At 40.8% G+C, this 18254-nt stretch overlaps 1 protein-coding gene across 7 annotated transcripts in view; it reads right to left on the bottom strand.

Moving 5' to 3' along the window:
- Positions 1-5333: 5333 nt before the first annotated feature.
- The window catches only part of Abca16 (ATP-binding cassette, subfamily A (ABC1), member 16), a 185656-nt gene continuing 172735 nt past the window's right edge, over positions 5334-18254 (bottom strand). For all 7 annotated transcript variants that reach the window (XM_087607578.1, XM_087607580.1, XM_087607590.1 and 4 more), the window contains 8 exons: positions 13153-13340; positions 12133-12255; positions 11710-11904; positions 8425-8612; positions 7791-7961; positions 7229-7419; positions 6056-6129; positions 5334-5575 (listed from right to left, as the gene is read on the bottom strand). In XM_087607578.1, coding sequence (XP_087463704.1) covers positions 5429-5575; positions 6056-6129; positions 7229-7419; positions 7791-7961; positions 8425-8612; positions 11710-11904; positions 12133-12255; positions 13153-13340 — 1277 coding nt within the window. In that variant the 3' untranslated portion in view covers positions 5334-5428. The remainder of the gene's footprint in view (positions 5576-6055; positions 6130-7228; positions 7420-7790; positions 7962-8424; positions 8613-11709; positions 11905-12132; positions 12256-13152; positions 13341-18254) is intronic.

The raw sequence follows: 18254 nt of genomic DNA, 5'->3' as shown, positions 1-18254 counted from the left end.
CAAACATCGCCCTATTCCCTCCCCCTCCCCTTCTTTATGGGTATTCCCCTCCAGACCCTCCCCCCATTGCCGCCCTCCCACCAACAATCTAGTTCACTGGGGGTTCAGTCTTAGCAGGACCCAGGGCTTCCCCTTCCACTGGTGCTCTTACTAGGATATTCATTGCTACCTATGGGGTCAGAGTCCAGGGTAGGTCCATCTATAGTCTTTAGGTAGTGGCTTAGTCCCTGGAAGCTCTGGTTGCTTGGCATTGTTGTACATATGGGGTCTCGAGCCCCTTCAAGCTCTTCCAGTTCTTTCTCTGATTCCTTCAACGGGGGTCCTATTCTCAGTTCAGTGGTTTGCTGCTGGCATTCGCCTCTGTATTTGCTGTATTCTGGCTGTGTCTCTCAGGAGCGATCTACATCCGGCTCCTGTCTGCCTGCACTTCTTTGCTTCATCCATCTTGTCTAATTGGGTGGCTGTATATGTATGGGCCACATGTGGGGCAGGCTCTGAAGATGTTCCTTCAGTCTCTGTTTTAATCTTTGCCTCTCTATTCCCTGCCAAGGGTATTCGTGTTCCCCTTTTAAAGAAGGAGTGAAGCATTCACATTTTGATCATCTGTCTTGAGTTTCATTTGTTCTAGGCATCTAGGGTAATTCAAGCATTTGGGCTAATAGCCACTTATCAATGAGTGCATACCATGTGTGTTTTTTTGTGATTGGGTTACCTCACTCAGGATGATATTTTCCAGTTCCATCCATTTGCTTACGAATTTCATAAAGTCATTGTTTTTGATAGCTGAGTAATATTCCATTGTGTCGATGTACCACATTTTCTGTATCCATTCCTCTGTTGAAGGGCATCTGGGTTCTTTCCAGCTTCTGGCTATTATAAATAAGGCTGCTATGAACATAGTGGAGCACGTGTCTTTTTTATATGTTGGGGTATCTTTTGGGTATATGCCCAAGAGAGGTATAGCTGGACCCTCAGGTAGTTCAATGTCCAATTTTCTGAGAAACCTCCAGACTGATTTCCAGAATGGTTGTACCAGTCTGCAATCCCACCAACAATGGAGGAGTGTTCCTCTTTCTCCGCATCCTCTCCAGCATCTGCTCTCACCTGAGTTTTTGATCTTAGCCATTCTCACTGGTGTGAGGTGAAATCTCAGGATTGTTTTGATTTGCATTTCCCTTATGACTAAAGATGTTGAACATTTCTTTAGGTGTTTCTCAGCCATTCGGCATTCCTCAGCTGTGAATTCTTTGTTTAGCTCTGAACCCCATTTTTTAATAGGGTTATTTGTCTCCCTGCGGTCTAATTTCTTGAGTTCTTTGTATATTTTGGATATAAGCCCTCTATCTGTTGTAGGAATCAGAGAAAGAACTGGAAGAGCTTGAAGGGGCTCGAGACCCCATATGTACAACAATGCCAAGCAACCAGAGCTTCCAGGGACTAAGCCACTACCTAAAGACTATACATGGACCGACCCTGGACTCTGACCTCATAGGTAGCAATGAATATTCTAGTAAGAGCACCAGTGGAAGGGGAAGCCCTGGGTCCTGCTAAGACTGAACCCCCAGTGAACTAGATTGTTGGGGGAGGGCGGCAATGGGGGGAGGATGGGGAGGGGAACACCCATAAAGAAGGAGAGGGGGAGGGATTAGGGGGATGTTTGCCCGGAAACCGGGAAAGGGAATAACATGGAAATGTAAATAAGAAATACTCAAGTTAATTAAAAAAAAAAAAGAATCGACAAAGGGGATCTCATAAAACTGCAAAGCTTCTGTAAGGCAAAGGACACTGTGATTAGGACAAAATGGCAACCAACAGATTGGGAAAAGATCTTTACCAGTCCTACAACAGATAGAGGGCTTATATCCAAAATATACAAAGAACTCAAGAAGTTAGACCACAGGGAGACAAATAACCCTATTAAAAATGGGGTTCAGAGCTAAACAAAGAATTCACAGCTGAGGAATGCCGAATGGCTGAGAAACACCTAAAGAAATGTTCAACATCTTTAGTCATAAGGGAAATGCAAATCAAAACAACCCTGAGATTTCACCTCACACCAGTGAGAATGGCTAAGATCAAAAACTCAGGTGACAGCAAATGCTGTCGAGGATGTGGAGAAAGAGGAACACTCCTCCATTGTTGGTGGGATTGCAGACTGGTACAAGCATTCTGGAAGTCAGTCTGGAGAAAATTGGACATTGAACTGCCTGAGGATCCAACTATACCTCTCTTGGGCATATACCCACAAGATGCCCCAACATATAAAAAAGACACGTGCTCCACTATGTTCATAGCAGCCTTATTTATAATAGCCAGAAGCTGGAAAGAACCCAGATGCCCTTCAACAGAGGAATGGATACAGAAAATGTGGTACATCTACACAATGGAATATTACTGAGCTATCAAAAACAATGCCTTTATGAAATTCATAGACAAATGGAGGGAACTGGAAAATATCATCCTGAGTGAGGTAACCCATTCACAGAAAAACACACATGGTATGCACTCATTGATAAGTGGCTATTAGCCCAAATGCTTGATGCATAAAACACATGAAACTCAAGACAGATGATCAAAATGTGAATGCTTCCCTCTTTCTTTAAAAGGGGGAACAAGAATACCCTTGGCAGGGAATAGAGAGGCAAAGATTAAAACAGAGACAGGAGAAACACCCATTCAGAGCCTGCCCCACATGTGGCCCATACATATACAGCCATCCAATTAGACAAGATGGATGAAGCAAAGAAGTGCAGGCCGACAGGAGCCCGATGTAGATCTCTCCTGAGAGATACAGCCATAATACAGCAAATACAGAGGCGCATGCCAGCAGCAAACCACTGAACTGAGAATAGGACCCCCGTTGAAGGAATCAGAGAAAGAACTGGAAGAGCTTGAAGGGGCTCGAGACCCTATATGTACAACAATGCCAAGCAACCAGAGCTTCCAGGGACTAAGCCACTACCCAAAGACTATACACGGACTGACCCTGGACTCTGACCTCATAGGTAGCAATGAATATCCTAGTAACATCACCAGTGGAAGCAGAAGTCCTTGGTCCTGCTAAGACTGAACCCCCAGTGAACGTGATTGTTGGGGGGAGGGCGGCAATGGGGGGAAGGTGGGGAGGGGAACACCCATAAAGAAGGGGAGGGGGAGGGATTAGGGGGATGTTTGCCTGGAAACCAGGAAAGGGAATAACATTCGAAATGTAAATAAATACTCAAGTTAATAAAAAAAACCAACCAAACAAACAAAAAAACCAAACAAACAAAATAAGAAAAAAAAAAGAGATTGGGAAAATATCTTTACCAATCCTACAACTGATAGAGGGTATATATCCAAAACATAAAAAGAACTCAAGAAGTTAAACTGCAGGGAGACAAATAACCCTATTAAAAACGGGGTTCAGACAGTGGAAGGGGAAGCCCTTGGTCCTGCCAAGACTGAACCCCGAGTGAATGTAATTGTTGGGGGGAGGGCGGTAATGGGGGGAGGATGGGGAGGGGAACACCCATATAGAGGGGGAGGGGTTAGGGGGACTTTTGCCTGGAAACCGGGAAAGGGAATAACATTCGAAATGTAAATAAGAAATACTCAAGTTAATAAAAAAATGGGGTTCAGAGCTAAACAAAGAATTCACAGCTGAGGAATGCCGAATGGCTAAGAAACACCTAAAGAAATGTTCAACATCTTTAGTCATAAGGGAAATGCAAATCAAAACAATCCTGAGATTTCACCTCACACCAGTGAGAATGGCTAAGATCAAAAACTCAAGTGACAGCAAATGCTGTCGAGGATGTGGAGAAAGAGGAGCACTCCTCCATTGTTGGTGGGATTGCAGACTGGTAAAACCACTCTGGAAATCAGTCTGGAGGTTCCTCAGAAAATTGGACATTGAACTGCCTGAGGATCCAGCTATACCTCTCTTGGGCATATACCCAAAAGATGCCCCAACATATAAAAAAGACACGTGCTCCACTATGTTCATCGCAGCCTTATTTATAATAGCCAGAAGCTGGAAAGAACCCAGATGCCCTTCAACAGAGGAATGGATACAGAAAATGTGGTACATCTACACAATGGAATATTACTCAGCTATCAAAAACAACGAGTTTATGAAATTCATAGGCAAATGGATGGAACTGGAAAATATCATCCTGAGTGAGTTAACCCCTTCACAGAAAAACACACATGGCATGCATTCATTGATAAGTGGATATTAGCCCAAATGCTTGAATTACCCTAGATGCACAGAACACATGAAACTCAAGAAGGATGACCAAAATGCGAATGCTTCACTCCTTCTTTAAAAGGGGAACAAGAATACCCTTGGGAGGGATTAGGGGTCAAAGTTTAGAACAGAGGCTGAAGGACACCCATTCAGAGCCTGCCACACATGTGGCCCATACGTATACAACCACCCAACTAGATAAGATGGATGAAGCAAAGAAGTGCATGCTTACAGGAACCGGATGTAGATCTCTCCTGAGAGACACAGCCAGAATAAGGCAAATATATAGGCAAATGCCAGCAGCAATCCACTGAACCGTGAACGGAACCCCCGTTGAAGAATTCAGAGAAAAGTCTGAAAGAGCTTGAAGGGGCTTGAAACCCCATATGTACAACAATGCCAAGCAACCAGAGCTTCCAGGGACTAAGCCACTACCTAAAGACTATACATGGACTGACCCTGGACTCTGACCTCATAGGTAGCAATGAATATCCTAGTAAGAGCACCAGTAGAAGGGGAAACCCTGGGTCCTGCTAAGACTGAACCCCCAGTGAACTAGATTGTTGGGGGGAGGGCAGCAATGGGGGGAGGGTGGGGAGGGGAACACCCATATAGAAGGGGATTTGAAGGGGTTAGGGGGATGTTGACCTGGAAACTGGCAAAGGGAATAACAATCGAAATGTAAATAAGAAATACCCAAGTTGATTAAGATGGAGGAAAAAAATTGAAAAGTAAATAAATTAAATAAAAACAATACAATAGTACTAAACAAAAACAATAGCTTACTTTCTACTGGTTAATATACTTTTTCTAAATGACCATACTTCATTCTCTGAACTCTTAAAGGTAGAAAGTGTCAATTCTGGTAAACACAGGAAACCTGAAGTTGAGAGAAAATAAGTAAAGACCTGAGATAAAGAAGCTGGTGAGCGTCAGAGCTAAGAGTTTTGCTCAGTTCATGACTAAGATTTGAAGAGAGTTTTGGAGCTGTGTATGGGAGGCAGAAAGAGAATAAAGCACTAACTTTTCAATTTAAAGCAAAACGAATCTTCATAGTTCAGGTAACTGATAATTCACTGTAGCTTTCAAAGACTGCAAACTCTCTCCATCAGAGTTTTTATCTGTAGACGTATATCACAAGACTTTTATGTATTTGGTGCAGGCAGCAGTCTGAGAAAGAGGGTCACTGATTGGATTTCAAGCTTCCTGTAGCTTTATTTCCTGATAAGTTTTCATTTTATCAGTATTAGCAAAGGTCAGAAAGATTTGTTCCAGGGTTACTTGTTTGACAGAATAGTCTTCTAATTTGAACAGCACTTTAGCTTCCTCCAAAATCTCAAATACCTTAAAAACAGACAAATGAACAAAAAAGGCAAAGTTATCACATAGTATCTCTAGGTGACCCTTCCCCTCTTGACCTTCCCTAACCAGGACAATAAAATAAAAGGCACAAAGCACAAGAGAAAAGGATTGAAAAGCAGGTAGGAAACAGCTATCTTGCCTGCCACATCATTCTGCTTACACATACATTTTAGACAGAAATTCTACATGTAGCCCAGGCTGGACCCAAACTGGAGAGTCTTCTGTCTCAGTCTCCAGAGTCCAGGGACTGTTGGTCTGCCCATCCATGCCTACCTAACCATCACCATTCTCTTGTTGAACATGGCATAATAGAATTTAGGGGTCAGAAGACTCAATTAAATTCAGGAGGTCTTGGGAAAGTAACAAAATTTCTAATTCTTTTCTAATTAGATTCTCATTCCATATGCTTAAATCCCAATGTTTTCTACTAACACATTAGATTGACATGAATTTCACAACCACCTTTCCCCAGCAGATTTCTGTGCTTGGAATATAGTAGCCAATAGTCCCATGAAATTCCTGGAATTTGATGTTACCTAAGAAGAGAAAGATTTTTGACAAGTGAGCCAAAACTTTTTGACGAGGAGAGGATCATAGTGTTTCTTTGTAGTAGTAGTAGTAGTAGTAGTAGTAGTAGTAGTAGTAGTAGTAGTAATATGATAATATTAATAATACAGTTTTATAGTGTTGGCTAGCTTGGAACATACTAGCCAAGATTGACCTGAAACTTGCTATGTAGCCCAGGCTGATCTTGAATTTATGGCAATCCAACTGCTAGTAATCGGAAACAATCTAGATGTCCCTCAACCAAAGAATGGATAAAGAAAATGTGGTACATTTATACAATGAAGTATTATTAAAAAGTATCGTTAAAAATAATTATTATGAAATTTGTAGGCAAATGGATGGAATTAGAAAACATCATCTTAAATGAGGTAACCCAAACTCAGAAAGATAAAAACATGGTCTGTATTCACTTATATATAGACTTGGCCATTAAATAAATAATAATAATTCAATTATAATTTGTAGACCCAGAAAGGTTAGGTACAGAGGAAGGGACTAGGACATGGATCTCCCTGGGAGAAGGAAATAGAATAAATTTTGTGGGTGGACTGGGTGCTGAGAGGGGGCAGAAATGACAGGATCAGGTGGAGAGAGGGAGGGAAGAGAGTTTCGGGAGGGGATAATGGGAGAGGGAGAGGCATTTGAGGGCTGGTACGGAAACCAATAGAAATTTCCTAAAATACATGAAGGTGGTTCTAATGAAGTCTCTAAATAGTGAGGGGGAATGAGCCCTGATTGGCCATTTCTTGTCACCAAACAAAGCTTCTATAACCAAGTGTGGGTTATATATAGCATATTGAATTCTTGGTCAAAGGGAATTTACACAGAACTTTCCCAAACAACTCAGGCTGTTGCTAAGACAATAGGTTGCTCTTCAAAAACTGACAGCAAGGCCCCAGTGTTGAAGACAAATCTTACGCAACTCATAGAAATTCATAGGAAATATTAAAATGAGCTTAGTATAAGGGTTCAATAAATATGGGCAATTCAATGAGAAGTATAATTGAAAACATATAGCAGAGTAATAAACATGACTTAATAGTGATGAATCAACCACACCTAAGTTACCTGGAAAAGTTGATTTAATGAAATCTTTGAACTCTTTTACTTTTTCTTCATCCTTAGCAATATTGATCTTTACTGTTAGAGTGTATACTTGACCAAACCTCTTTCTGACATGCTGGGGGGTGCCTAGGCATGTAAATTTCCCTTTAACCATGATGGCCAGTCTAGAACAGAGGGCCTCACATTCTTCCATTCTGGGAGGAAAAAGAAGACGTCTTAGGAGACTCAGGGAATACATTCAAACAGGTAGGGTTGGAAGTCTTAGACCCGGAAGCCTTGGCATTACACATGGTCACCACTAAGATCATATTTGGGAAGAGGACATTTGGAAATTTAAAGCAGTATATACCCAAATTAAATCTCATCGAATTACCTAACTAGTATTGTCTCTCAGTTGATTGTATCAGTCAACTGAACTCTCACATGTAGCAGGTTCACAAAAAGTTGGTTCTCTGTAGCTCCTATGTTTAGGAAAGTTTACTGACATATAGTCCTGGCTGAAATTAATTTCACCCAATACCCGTTGCAGCTTCTAGTTTCCAGCCAAGCATCTAATGGCTCTTACCTGTGGGAAGTTATGATGATAGCTTTACCAGTCTTACAAACCCATGTAACTGTGTCCCAGAGCAGATGCTGAGCTACTGGGTCCATGCCAGTAGATGGTTCATCCAGGAAGACAACTGAAGACTTTCCCATTAGGGCGATGGCAGTGCTTAGCCTACGTTTGCTTCCGGCACTCCATCATGTGAAGAAAGAATAGTATATGTCATTAACTCATAGAATTATTTATGCGCTTGCCTAGGAAGCGCAAGGCCCTGGGTTCGGTCCCCAGCTCCGAAAAAAGAACCATAGAATTATTTATACATTCAGGATGCTGGAGAAGACTCAAAATTGATGATTTGTGTGTGTGTGTGTGTGTGTGTGTGTGTGTGTGTGTGTGTGTGTGTGTGTGTGATTTCCATGGAGTTACAGAGATTCTTTTTCTAATGCAAAAATTATTCAAACATGTAACAGGTTAACTCCACCCACGTTCCAAGTGAGATATGATGCTGTTTGCCTACTGTCTGAGCTTGGCAGGGTGCTAGGTTATTTTAGTCACTGCTCCCGTGTGCCAGAGGTAGAGGTGGGCTTTGTGGGCATTCATTCTAACGGTAGAAGTACAGGGGAGTTCATTTGATAGCAATGACACACTGTCTCACCTGTATGTGTAGATAATCTGGTCAGCAATGGGTTCCAGGTGCACTGAATGCAGAAAGGCTTCCACATACTCATTGATGTCTTGCTCTGGGACCCCCCACAACCTAGCATACATGATCAACGATTCCCGGCCTGTCATGTGGTTCAGCACAGATTCAGACTGAGGACAGTAACCAATTCTTGACCTAATCTGAATCCAAAAGGATAACCATGAGTAGTAGATCCATTTATAAATCTCACAGGTACAGGATGTGAAGCTGCTTAACTCATAGCGCTAAGAAAGTTTGATACCCCTACAATTCCTACTAGGAATGGTTTATTCTACTTTTAGCATTTTTATAGATGGAACTCAGTGAATTAAAAGAAGGCATCAATATCACTAGCTGGAATTTCAACATATATGTATTGCATATTATTATGATGTGCCCCCAAATAGGCCTTTGTCTGTTACATGAAGTTGCCTATTCAAACACCTGTTTGAGTGTTTAAGAGAGAGCTAGCTATGTTAATATTTCAATTAAAGTATTTTGTTTACACCAATAGTCAGTGAATTTCTGCCAGATCAGTTCTCTCACAATCAGGTATTATAAGCTACCTGTAAATATACATATATAAACTATATAGAAGTATATATTTTTATGTATTTAGCCAAGTTAGTGTTGAAAGAATTAAGGCAACATATCACTTCATTTGTAATGTAGAATAAAATTTATATTGCGAATTTAGCCTTCTCAAATGCCTGTTAAAATACTTAAAATTCTTCGAAAGAATATAGCAGAATTAAAACTCTCCCATGCATTATTAATAATGTCCAGGTCATAATCTAAAATTATTTGGCCAAACTTGTATGCAAATTAACCACACTTCAGTGCACACAGTAGAAATTGGGGTTCAACCACAATATTTGAATAATCAGAGGCAAATTTTAAAGAAATTCTTACCCCTATCCTTAAATGAGGAAAGAGCTTGTATTTTAGATAAGTAAGAAAACACCACAGAAAATAAAACCACAATAAAGAAACAAATGGAAATTCCTGAGCTAAAACTTATGTTTGGGGGTCTGGGGAGGTGGGATAATTGGTAACATGCTTTTCATCCAAAGCCTGATGACTGATGTCAGATCCTTAACACTCATAAAGAAAGCTAGACCTGGCAGTAGTGAGGGAGAGGTAGATCCTGAGGGCTTGCTGGCCATGAAGCCTAATCAACTGGTGAACTTCAGCTTTAGCAAGAGACTCTGTCTCAAAAATTAAGGTGGAAAAATGACTGAGGAAGACACTCAAAGTTGACCTTTGGCCTTTTCAAACACAAATGTGTGCATGTGTACCCACATGACTATTCATACATATGAACATGTACATACAAATAAAATAATTATGTCAGGAGTAAAAAATTGATCAAGTAAAATTAACATGAAGTCGAATGTATTTTGAAGATTAAAGAATAAACTAGTCAGCATGTATATGTGTACAATCATTCAAATGGAAAATATATAGGAAAATGAAGAGAAACACAGGACCTCTGGGGTGCCAGATCAAAGGGATGAGCATAAGAAACAAACTCATGAGGGGAGTAGGAAGAACATGCAAATGTGTACTTTTTTGAGTATCTCTGTGGCGGGAGCCATGTTGTCTCTCCTGGGAAAGGAGCATGAATGTTCTGTAAATGACTTCCTTGAGGCAAGGACCCTTGGAGTCTTTCTCCTACTTGGCAAGGGCCAGTGAGAATGATAACCAGAATGATTGCATCAGTCCTTTGGAGATGGAGCGATGATTCCTGCTTATTTCAAAGGTCAAGTAAAGACATGAATGATCTCTCGAGACCTTTAAAGAAGATCCCTTATTGGATGGTCCCAAAGTCAATAGGAATGTACGAGGAAAAAAGAAGGGACTTGGCAATGCCAACTACTTCTTCTGAGAACCTAAGCACACCAAGACATTGAAGAGAGGGAAAGTTGAAAACTCAGAGAGACAGGGCCGAAAGGTCAACAATAAAGTGTTCACTCTCAGGATAAGTTAGTTCATTCTTAGGATAAGTTAGTAAGTAAAACTAGCTATGAACTTAAAAAGTCTAAGTTAGATAGAGTCATCTTTGCCTTAGGTAAGGGTTTATACAAAAGAAGGACCAGTCTGAGTTCATGGAGAAGTGTTGTCAGTTTCTGCTCTTTATAGGAAAGTTGCATAGGGTACGACCATAAGGTAAAACTAAGAGATTATGACATAAAAGACAACTTAAAATACATTGTGAGCATACTTAAATAGAAGGTGATAAAACAAAATGTTATATTTCTGTTAAAAGTTTGGATTCAAATTGTCTTTTACTTTGAAACTGCATGTTTGCTGCCAGCCTGTGCACCAACTACATGTGTCTGGCTAAATAGAATGATTTTGGCTTGCAATACAATACTTATTATTATGGCTTACATTATTCAGGTGTGCTTAGTTATCACATAATCATTTGGATTGTAATTTTATACTGCTTAGATTTGGGAAAAGGTTAATCACTGACCACAAGGAAATAAGGGGAACTTAAAATAAATTTTCATAAGTACTAGTTGAGATCCTTGGATAAACAATTACAGGAAAAATCTGAACTGTATGTGTTTGAATGTCTTGAAATTCTGTATAAATAAAGACAGCTGGAGCTATTCCGGACCATTTGCTTGAATGACAGCAAGTGGTCAGAGTCCTCCTTTTTGCTTACTCCACATCTCTGTTCTGTGTTACTGAACTCACCAGATAAGGACTCTGGCATCTCTGGACTGAAGAATTCTAAGAAACTAATAAGGAAAATGCTAACAATTAAGAAATTTATAAAGTGCAGGTGTGGCTGCTGTGTTATGTGTGTGTCAGTAAGGGGCAGAGAGGAGAGAGGCTATGTCTACGTTCTCTCTCTCTCTCTCTCTCTCTCTCTCTCTCTCTCTCTCTCTCTCCCTCCCTCCCTCCCTCCCCCAAACTTACATAAAAATAGAGCTGAATCCTTTCAATCCTTTCTGTTTCTTCTCATAAGCACTTTTTCTAATTAGGTGTATTTCAAATTCTGTGTCAGAGCAGGTTATATGTAATAGCTGTTCTCTTTGAGTCCAGTTGGATCTCTTTACAGACATTTTGTTTCATGGAGAGGGATAGTGTTCTTCTATTAAACTCAGCACAGCCTTGGAGTCTGTCAGCTCTGAGAAATGAGGACTTATGTTTCAGGATCCTTAGCTTCCCTCCCCTGTTCTGCAACAAATTGCCTGGCTAACCTCTCTACCAAGACATGGGGTCGTTGGCTGATAAGAGAGATACCTTTCTTGGATTTTTAGTGACACTATTGCCATCAATAAACGCAATTCCAGAGGTGATAGTCTCTTCTCCGGTCAGCATTTTGAATGTAGTAGTTTTTCCAGCTCCGTTTAGTCCAAGCAGTCCAAAGCACTCTGACTTCCTGACTACAAGGGAGATATTTTTCACAGCCTTGACAACAGGACACTTAAAATAAATCTGAGAAAGTTAAAAAAAAAAGGGAAACTCACAATGTACTGAGACACTGGTCATGGGTCAATCACAGTCATTACCTTAGGTTCCTAAAGTTAACAAACTGACAATCCCATGAGAGCATTCTCCCTTCCAGCCCTTTGCAGAACTGCAGTGAACCAGTACAGCCTTAGGTAAATTCTAGGCAGGGAAGATGCTTAAACCCCAAGGCAGCTAGCCAGTAAGGGACATTACCTTTGTAACTTCATTAAGGACCAATGGGGTGTTCTGTAACCTGAGCAGCAGTGTAAAGACTTTTCTTTTTTCTTTTCTTATGTCTTCATCCTCATCTTCTTTGGTACTCTTAGAGTGTACACCCTAATATTTTCAAGACAAGGAGTAGTAACACATGTGAACAATCTCCAGAGAACTGGTTTAAGCCAACAGCTTTAAGAAAGCTAACCTGTGGGTATAATCTGAAGGATAGGAGAAAATACTTGAGCAGCTTCTAAGACATTTTTTTGTCTCCTGAATTCTTACATGCAAAAATATCTCTGGCTGCCTCTACTTTAGAAGAGTATGACAGTTGAGGAAAGTCAGAATTCTATAAAACAATTGTTATAAAAATGTTGTAAGAGCCGGGGGGGGGGGTGAATGACTACTAGGAAACAGTGATTTTTCAGTCCAGTAGGGTATGTGCACGGACAAACACAGTGGCTGAGACAGCATATGCGGGGCCTGCACAAGCTCAAGCTAGATAAAATGTCGTCTATGCTGGGAGCCATCAATTTCTTTAAGGGTAGGAACCCTTTTAGGGTATGAACTCCAGGTAATACCACACATCCAGGAATATTTGGGCAGCATAAATTGGACCCAGTGGGTTTAGAAAATAAAAAGAGGACATGAAGTTGGGTGGGTACAGAGTAGGGGCTGGGTCTGGGAGGACAGAGGAAAGGGAGGGAATATGATCAAAAGGCAGTGTATGAAATTCTCAAAGAATAAAACCAAGTTTCTATAGTTAGAGTGATCAGTATGTTCTTACTAGCATGAAGACAATTATTTCACTTGTAGCTAACCCAGGACAGATTTCCTAAAGGATTCAAAACTTGTACTGAACTCTAAAATACTTATACCTCAAATGAGTCACAGATCTATTTTAGTGTAATCAAATAATATTTTTAAAAGCAATAGAAGTGAGAAATTGTAAATTCATATTTTTCTGACCAAATGGGTTGCTTTCTTTAAATTATATTTCAAGTCCAGTTAGTTACTTACATGCCTGCCTTTTCTGATCTTATTGTAGAAATAAAAGAGAACGTTTCGAAAGACAAAGTTCTTCAGGCTACTGGAAACAGACTCCAGGGATAAGAGCAAGAGGAGAAAAACCAAGCCCATGGTAGCCAGTGTGATCAGAAATTTTCCAATCCCATGCTCTCCAAAGCCATACACGTTGTTCTGAATGACTGTGGACACAAGAGACACAGTCTCCTTACTTAAAACCTGGTGCAGCCCAGGTTAGGAATTCCTAGGGAGTCCCACCTGCTCAGAGGAGGGAGGATGGGGGGAAGAATTATGGGAGGGCTGACTGTGAGGGGACTGTAAACAGGATGTAAAATTAATAAGTACAATAATAATAATAATGATAATATCACGAATTAAAAATAATTAAATAATAATTGAATTAAAAACAAATTGGCACAGCATCTAACTAAGAAGGGGACAAATAGTAAGACATACAGGAAAAAAAGTGACCTCTGGTTTTTTTTTGGAATCATTTTCTTTTTCTTTTTCTCCCTCCATCTTTATTGAATTCGGTATTTTTTATTTACATTTCAATTGTTATTCCCTTTCCCGGTTTCCAGGCAAACATCCCCCTAATCCCTTCCCCTTCCCTTCTATACAGGTGTTCCACTCCTCATCCTCCCCCCATTACCACCCTCCCCCCAACAATCATGTTCACTGGGGGCTCAGTCTTGGCAGGACCAAGGGCTTCCCCTTCCACTGGTGATCTTACTAGGCTATTCATTGCTACCTATGCAGTTGGAGCCCAAGGTCAGTCAATATATAGTCTTTGGGTAGTGGCTTAGTCCCTGGAAGCTCTGGTTGCTTGGCATTGTTGTTCATATGGGGTCTTGAGCCCCTGCAAGTTCTTCCAGTCCTTTTTCTGATTCCTTCAACGGGGGTCCCGTTCTCAGTTCAGTGGTTTGCTGCTGGCATTCGCCAATGTATTTGCTGTATTCTGGGTGTGTCTCAGAAGATCTACATCCAGTTCCTGTCAGACTGCACTTCTTTGCTTCATCCATCTTATCTAGTTTGGTGGCTGTATATGTATGGGCCACATGTGGGGCAGGCTCTGAATGGGTGTTCCTTCTGCCTCTGTTCTAAACTTTGCTTCCCTATTCCCTGCCAAGGGTATTCTTGTTCCCCTTTTAAAGAAGGAGTGAAGCATTCACATTTTGGTCATCCTTCTTGAGTTTCATGTGTTCTGTGCATCTAGGGTAATTCAAGCATTTGGGCTAATAGCCACTTATCAATGAGTGCATACCATGTGTGTTTTTCTGTGATTGGGTTACCTCACTCAGGATGATATTTTCCAGTTCCAACCATTTGCCTACGAATTTCATAAAGTCATTGTTTTTGATAGCTGAGTAATATTCCATTGTGTAGATGTACCACATTTTCTGTATCCATTCCTCTGGGTTCTTTCCAGCTTCTGGCTATTATAAATAAGGCTGCGATGAACATAGTGGAGCACGTGTCTTTTTTATATGTTGGGGCATCTTTTGGGTATATGCCCAAGAGAGGTATAGTTGGATCCTCAGGCAGTTCAATGTCCAATTTTCTGAGGAACCTCCAGACTGATTTCCAGAATGGTTGTACCAGTCTGCAATCCCACCAACAATGGAGGAGTGTTCCTCTTTCTCCACATCCTCGCCAGCATCTGCTGTCACCTGAGTTTTTGATCTTAGCCATTCTCACTGGTGTGAGGTGAAATCTCAGGGTTGTTTTGATTTGCATTTCCCTTATGACTAAAGAAGTTGAACATTTCTTTAGGTGTTTCTCAGCCATTCGCCATTCTTCAGCTGTGAATTCTTTGTTTAGCTCTGAATCCCATTTTTAATAGGGTTATTTGTCTCCCTGCGGTCTAACTTCTTGAGTTCTTTGTATATTTTGGATATAAGGCCTCTATCTGTTGTAGGATTGGTAAAGATCTTTTCCCAATCTGTTGGTTGCCGTTTTGTCCTAACCACAGTGTCCTTTGCCTTACAGAAGCTTTGCAGTTTTATGAGATCCCATTTGTCGATTCTTGATCTTAGAGCATAAGCCATTGGTGTTTTGTTCAGGAAATTTTTTCCAGTGCCCATGTGTTCGAGATGCTTCCCCACTTTTTCTTCTATTAGTTTGAGTGTATCTGGTTTGATGTGGAGGTCCTTGATCCACTTGGAAAGAGCTGGTTCTTTAAAAAAAAAAAGAAAACACAAATGGAGGCAATCCTGGAAATGGAAAACCCAGAAAGAGGTCAGGAATTACAGACGTAAACATCACCAACAGAATACAAGAGATAGAAAAGAGAATCTCTCAGAAGTAGAAGAGACCTTAGCAGATACTGACACAACTGTCAAAGAAAATTTAAAACATAAAAACTCCTAACTCAAAACATCCAGGAAACCCAGGACACAACGAAAAGACCAAATCTAAGAATACTACTCCTGGGCATAACCCAGAAGATGCTCCAACATATAACAAAAACACATGCTCCATTACATTCATAGCAGCCTTATTTATAATAGCCAGAAGCTGGAAAAAACACAGATGTCCCTCAACAGAGAAGTGGATACAGAAAATGTGGTACATTTACATAATGGACTTCTACTCAGCTATTAAAAACAATGACTTTAGGAAATTCATAGGCAAATGGATGGAACTAGAAAATATCCTGAGTGAGGTAAAATCACTAAAAAACCCACACAGGGCATGCACTCACTGGTAAGTGGATATTATCCCCAAAGCTTGGATTACCCAAGAGACAACCCACAGACCACATGAAGCTCAAGAAGAAGGATGACCAAAGTGTGGCTGCTTCAGTCCGTCTTAGAAGGGGGAACAAAATTATTCACAGGAGGAAATATGGAGACAAAGTTTGGGAGTAGAGACCAAAGGAAAGGCCACCCAGAGACTGCCACACCTGGTGACCCAGCCCATATACATACAGCCACCAAACCCAGACAATATTGCTGATGCCAAGAAGTACATGCTGACAGGAGACTGATATAGCTGTCTCCTGAGAGCCTCTGCCCGAGTATGACAAATACAGAGGCGAATGCTGGCAGCAAACCATTGAACTGAGGATGGGGTCACCAATGGAGGAGTTAGAGAAAGGATTGAGGGAGGTGAAGGGGTTTGCAACCCCATAAGAAAAACAATACTAACCAACCAGAGCTCCCAGGTACTAAACCACCATCCAGAGAGTACACATGGGCAGACCCATGGCTCCAGTTGCATATGTAGCAGAGGATGGTCTTGTTGGGCATTAGTGAGAGGAGAAGTCATTGGGCCTGCCAAGGTTTGATACCCCGGTATAGGGGAATGTCAGGGCAGGGAGGTGGGAAAGGGTGATTGGGTGGTTGGGTGGGGAAACACCCTCATAGAAGCAGAAGAAAGGGGGATGGGATAAGGGGTTTATGGATGAGAAACCAAGAAAGGGGATACCATTTGAAATGTAAATAAGAAAACATCCAATAAGAAAAGAATAATAGAAATAGAGATCAGACAATTCCCAACTCCAAGGACTGAAAGACATGTTCAACAAAATCATAGAAGAAAAGTTCCTCAACCTAAAGAAAGAGATGGCCATAAACATACAAGAAGCCTATAGAACAGCAAATAGATTGGACCAGAAAAGAAAATCCTCTTGTCACATAATAATCAAAACACTAAATGCAGAGAAAAAAGAAAGAATTTTAAAAGCTGCAAGGGGAAAAGGTCGAGTCATGTATAAAAGCAGACCTATCAGAATTACACCAGACTTCTCAATAGAAACACTAAAAGTCAAAAAAGCCAGGACAGAGGTCATGCAGACCCTAAGAGAACACAAATGACACTCCAGGCAAGTATATTCAGCAAAACTCTCAAATCAATATACATGGAGAAACCAAAATATTCCAGGACAAAACCAAACTCAAACAGAATCTATCTACCAATTGAGCCCTACAGAGGATTCTGGAAGGAAAACTCCAACACAAGGAAGGAATCTACACCAAATAAATAACCAAGATATTAATTTAATTATGTCACAACAAAGCCAAAAGGAGAGAATCACATGCACATAATGCCGCCTACAATAACAAACATAACAGGAACTAACAATCATCTGTCTTTAATATCTCTCATATCAGCTGACTCAATTCCCCTATAAAAAGACGTAAGCTAACAGACTGGATATGCAAACAAGATCCAGCATTTTGCTGCACACAAGAAACACACCTCAATAATAAAGACCTCAGAGTAAAAGGCTGGAAAAAGACTTCCAAGCAAATGGTCCCAAGAAACATGCTGAAGTTGCCATCCTAATATCCAATAAAATAGACTTCCAACCAAAAGTTATCAAGTGAGATGGGAAGGACACAAAGGAAAAACCCACCAAAAGAAAATCTCAATTCTGAACATCTATGCCCCAAATATAAAGACACCCACATTCATAAAAGAAATGTTTCTTCTTTTTAAAAAAATTGGTTATTTTATTTATTTACATTCAAAACAAACATTATCCCTCTTTCCATTTTCCCCTACACAAACCCCATATTCCCTCTCCCTCCCCCTGCTTCTATGAGGGTGCTCCCTCACCCACCCATCCATCCTCTCCAACCTCACTGCCCTGGCATTCCCCTGCACGGGAGCATCGAGCTTTCACAGGACCAAGGGCCTCTCCTTCCATTGATGCCAGATAAGACCATCGTCTGCTACATATGCAGCTGGAACCATGGTTGCCTCCCTGTGTACTCTTTGGTTGGTGGTTTAGTCCCTGGGATCTCTGGAGGCTCTGGTTGGTTGATATTTATTATTGTTAAAGATTTTTAAAATTAAACATTTAATATTTATTCATTGCGTATGTCTCTGCGTATGTGTATGAGCATGTATGCCATGTCACATGTAGAGGTCAGGGGCTTACTTGGTGAGTTGGTTCTTTCCTCCTCAGAGTCAAATCCAAGGTGTCACTTGGTGGTAAGTATCTTTACCTGTGAGGTGCCTCAGTAACACTTCAGATCTTGATGGTCTGCTTCCTTCATGAATATATAGTGGTTGTCTTTATATATATATGGGCTAGACTTTCCTTAAAATATGCGTTTAAAAAATCAAAATACATGCAGCCTTGTGGT

Source organism: Rattus norvegicus, chromosome 1 (assembly GCF_021556685.1).
Source record: "Rattus norvegicus strain SHRSP/BbbUtx chromosome 1, alternate assembly SHRSP_T2T, whole genome shotgun sequence".
NCBI lineage: Eukaryota > Metazoa > Chordata > Mammalia > Rodentia > Muridae > Rattus > Rattus norvegicus.
Note: the sequence above shows the minus strand (reverse complement) of the source record. Positions and strands in the feature narration are given on the sequence as shown.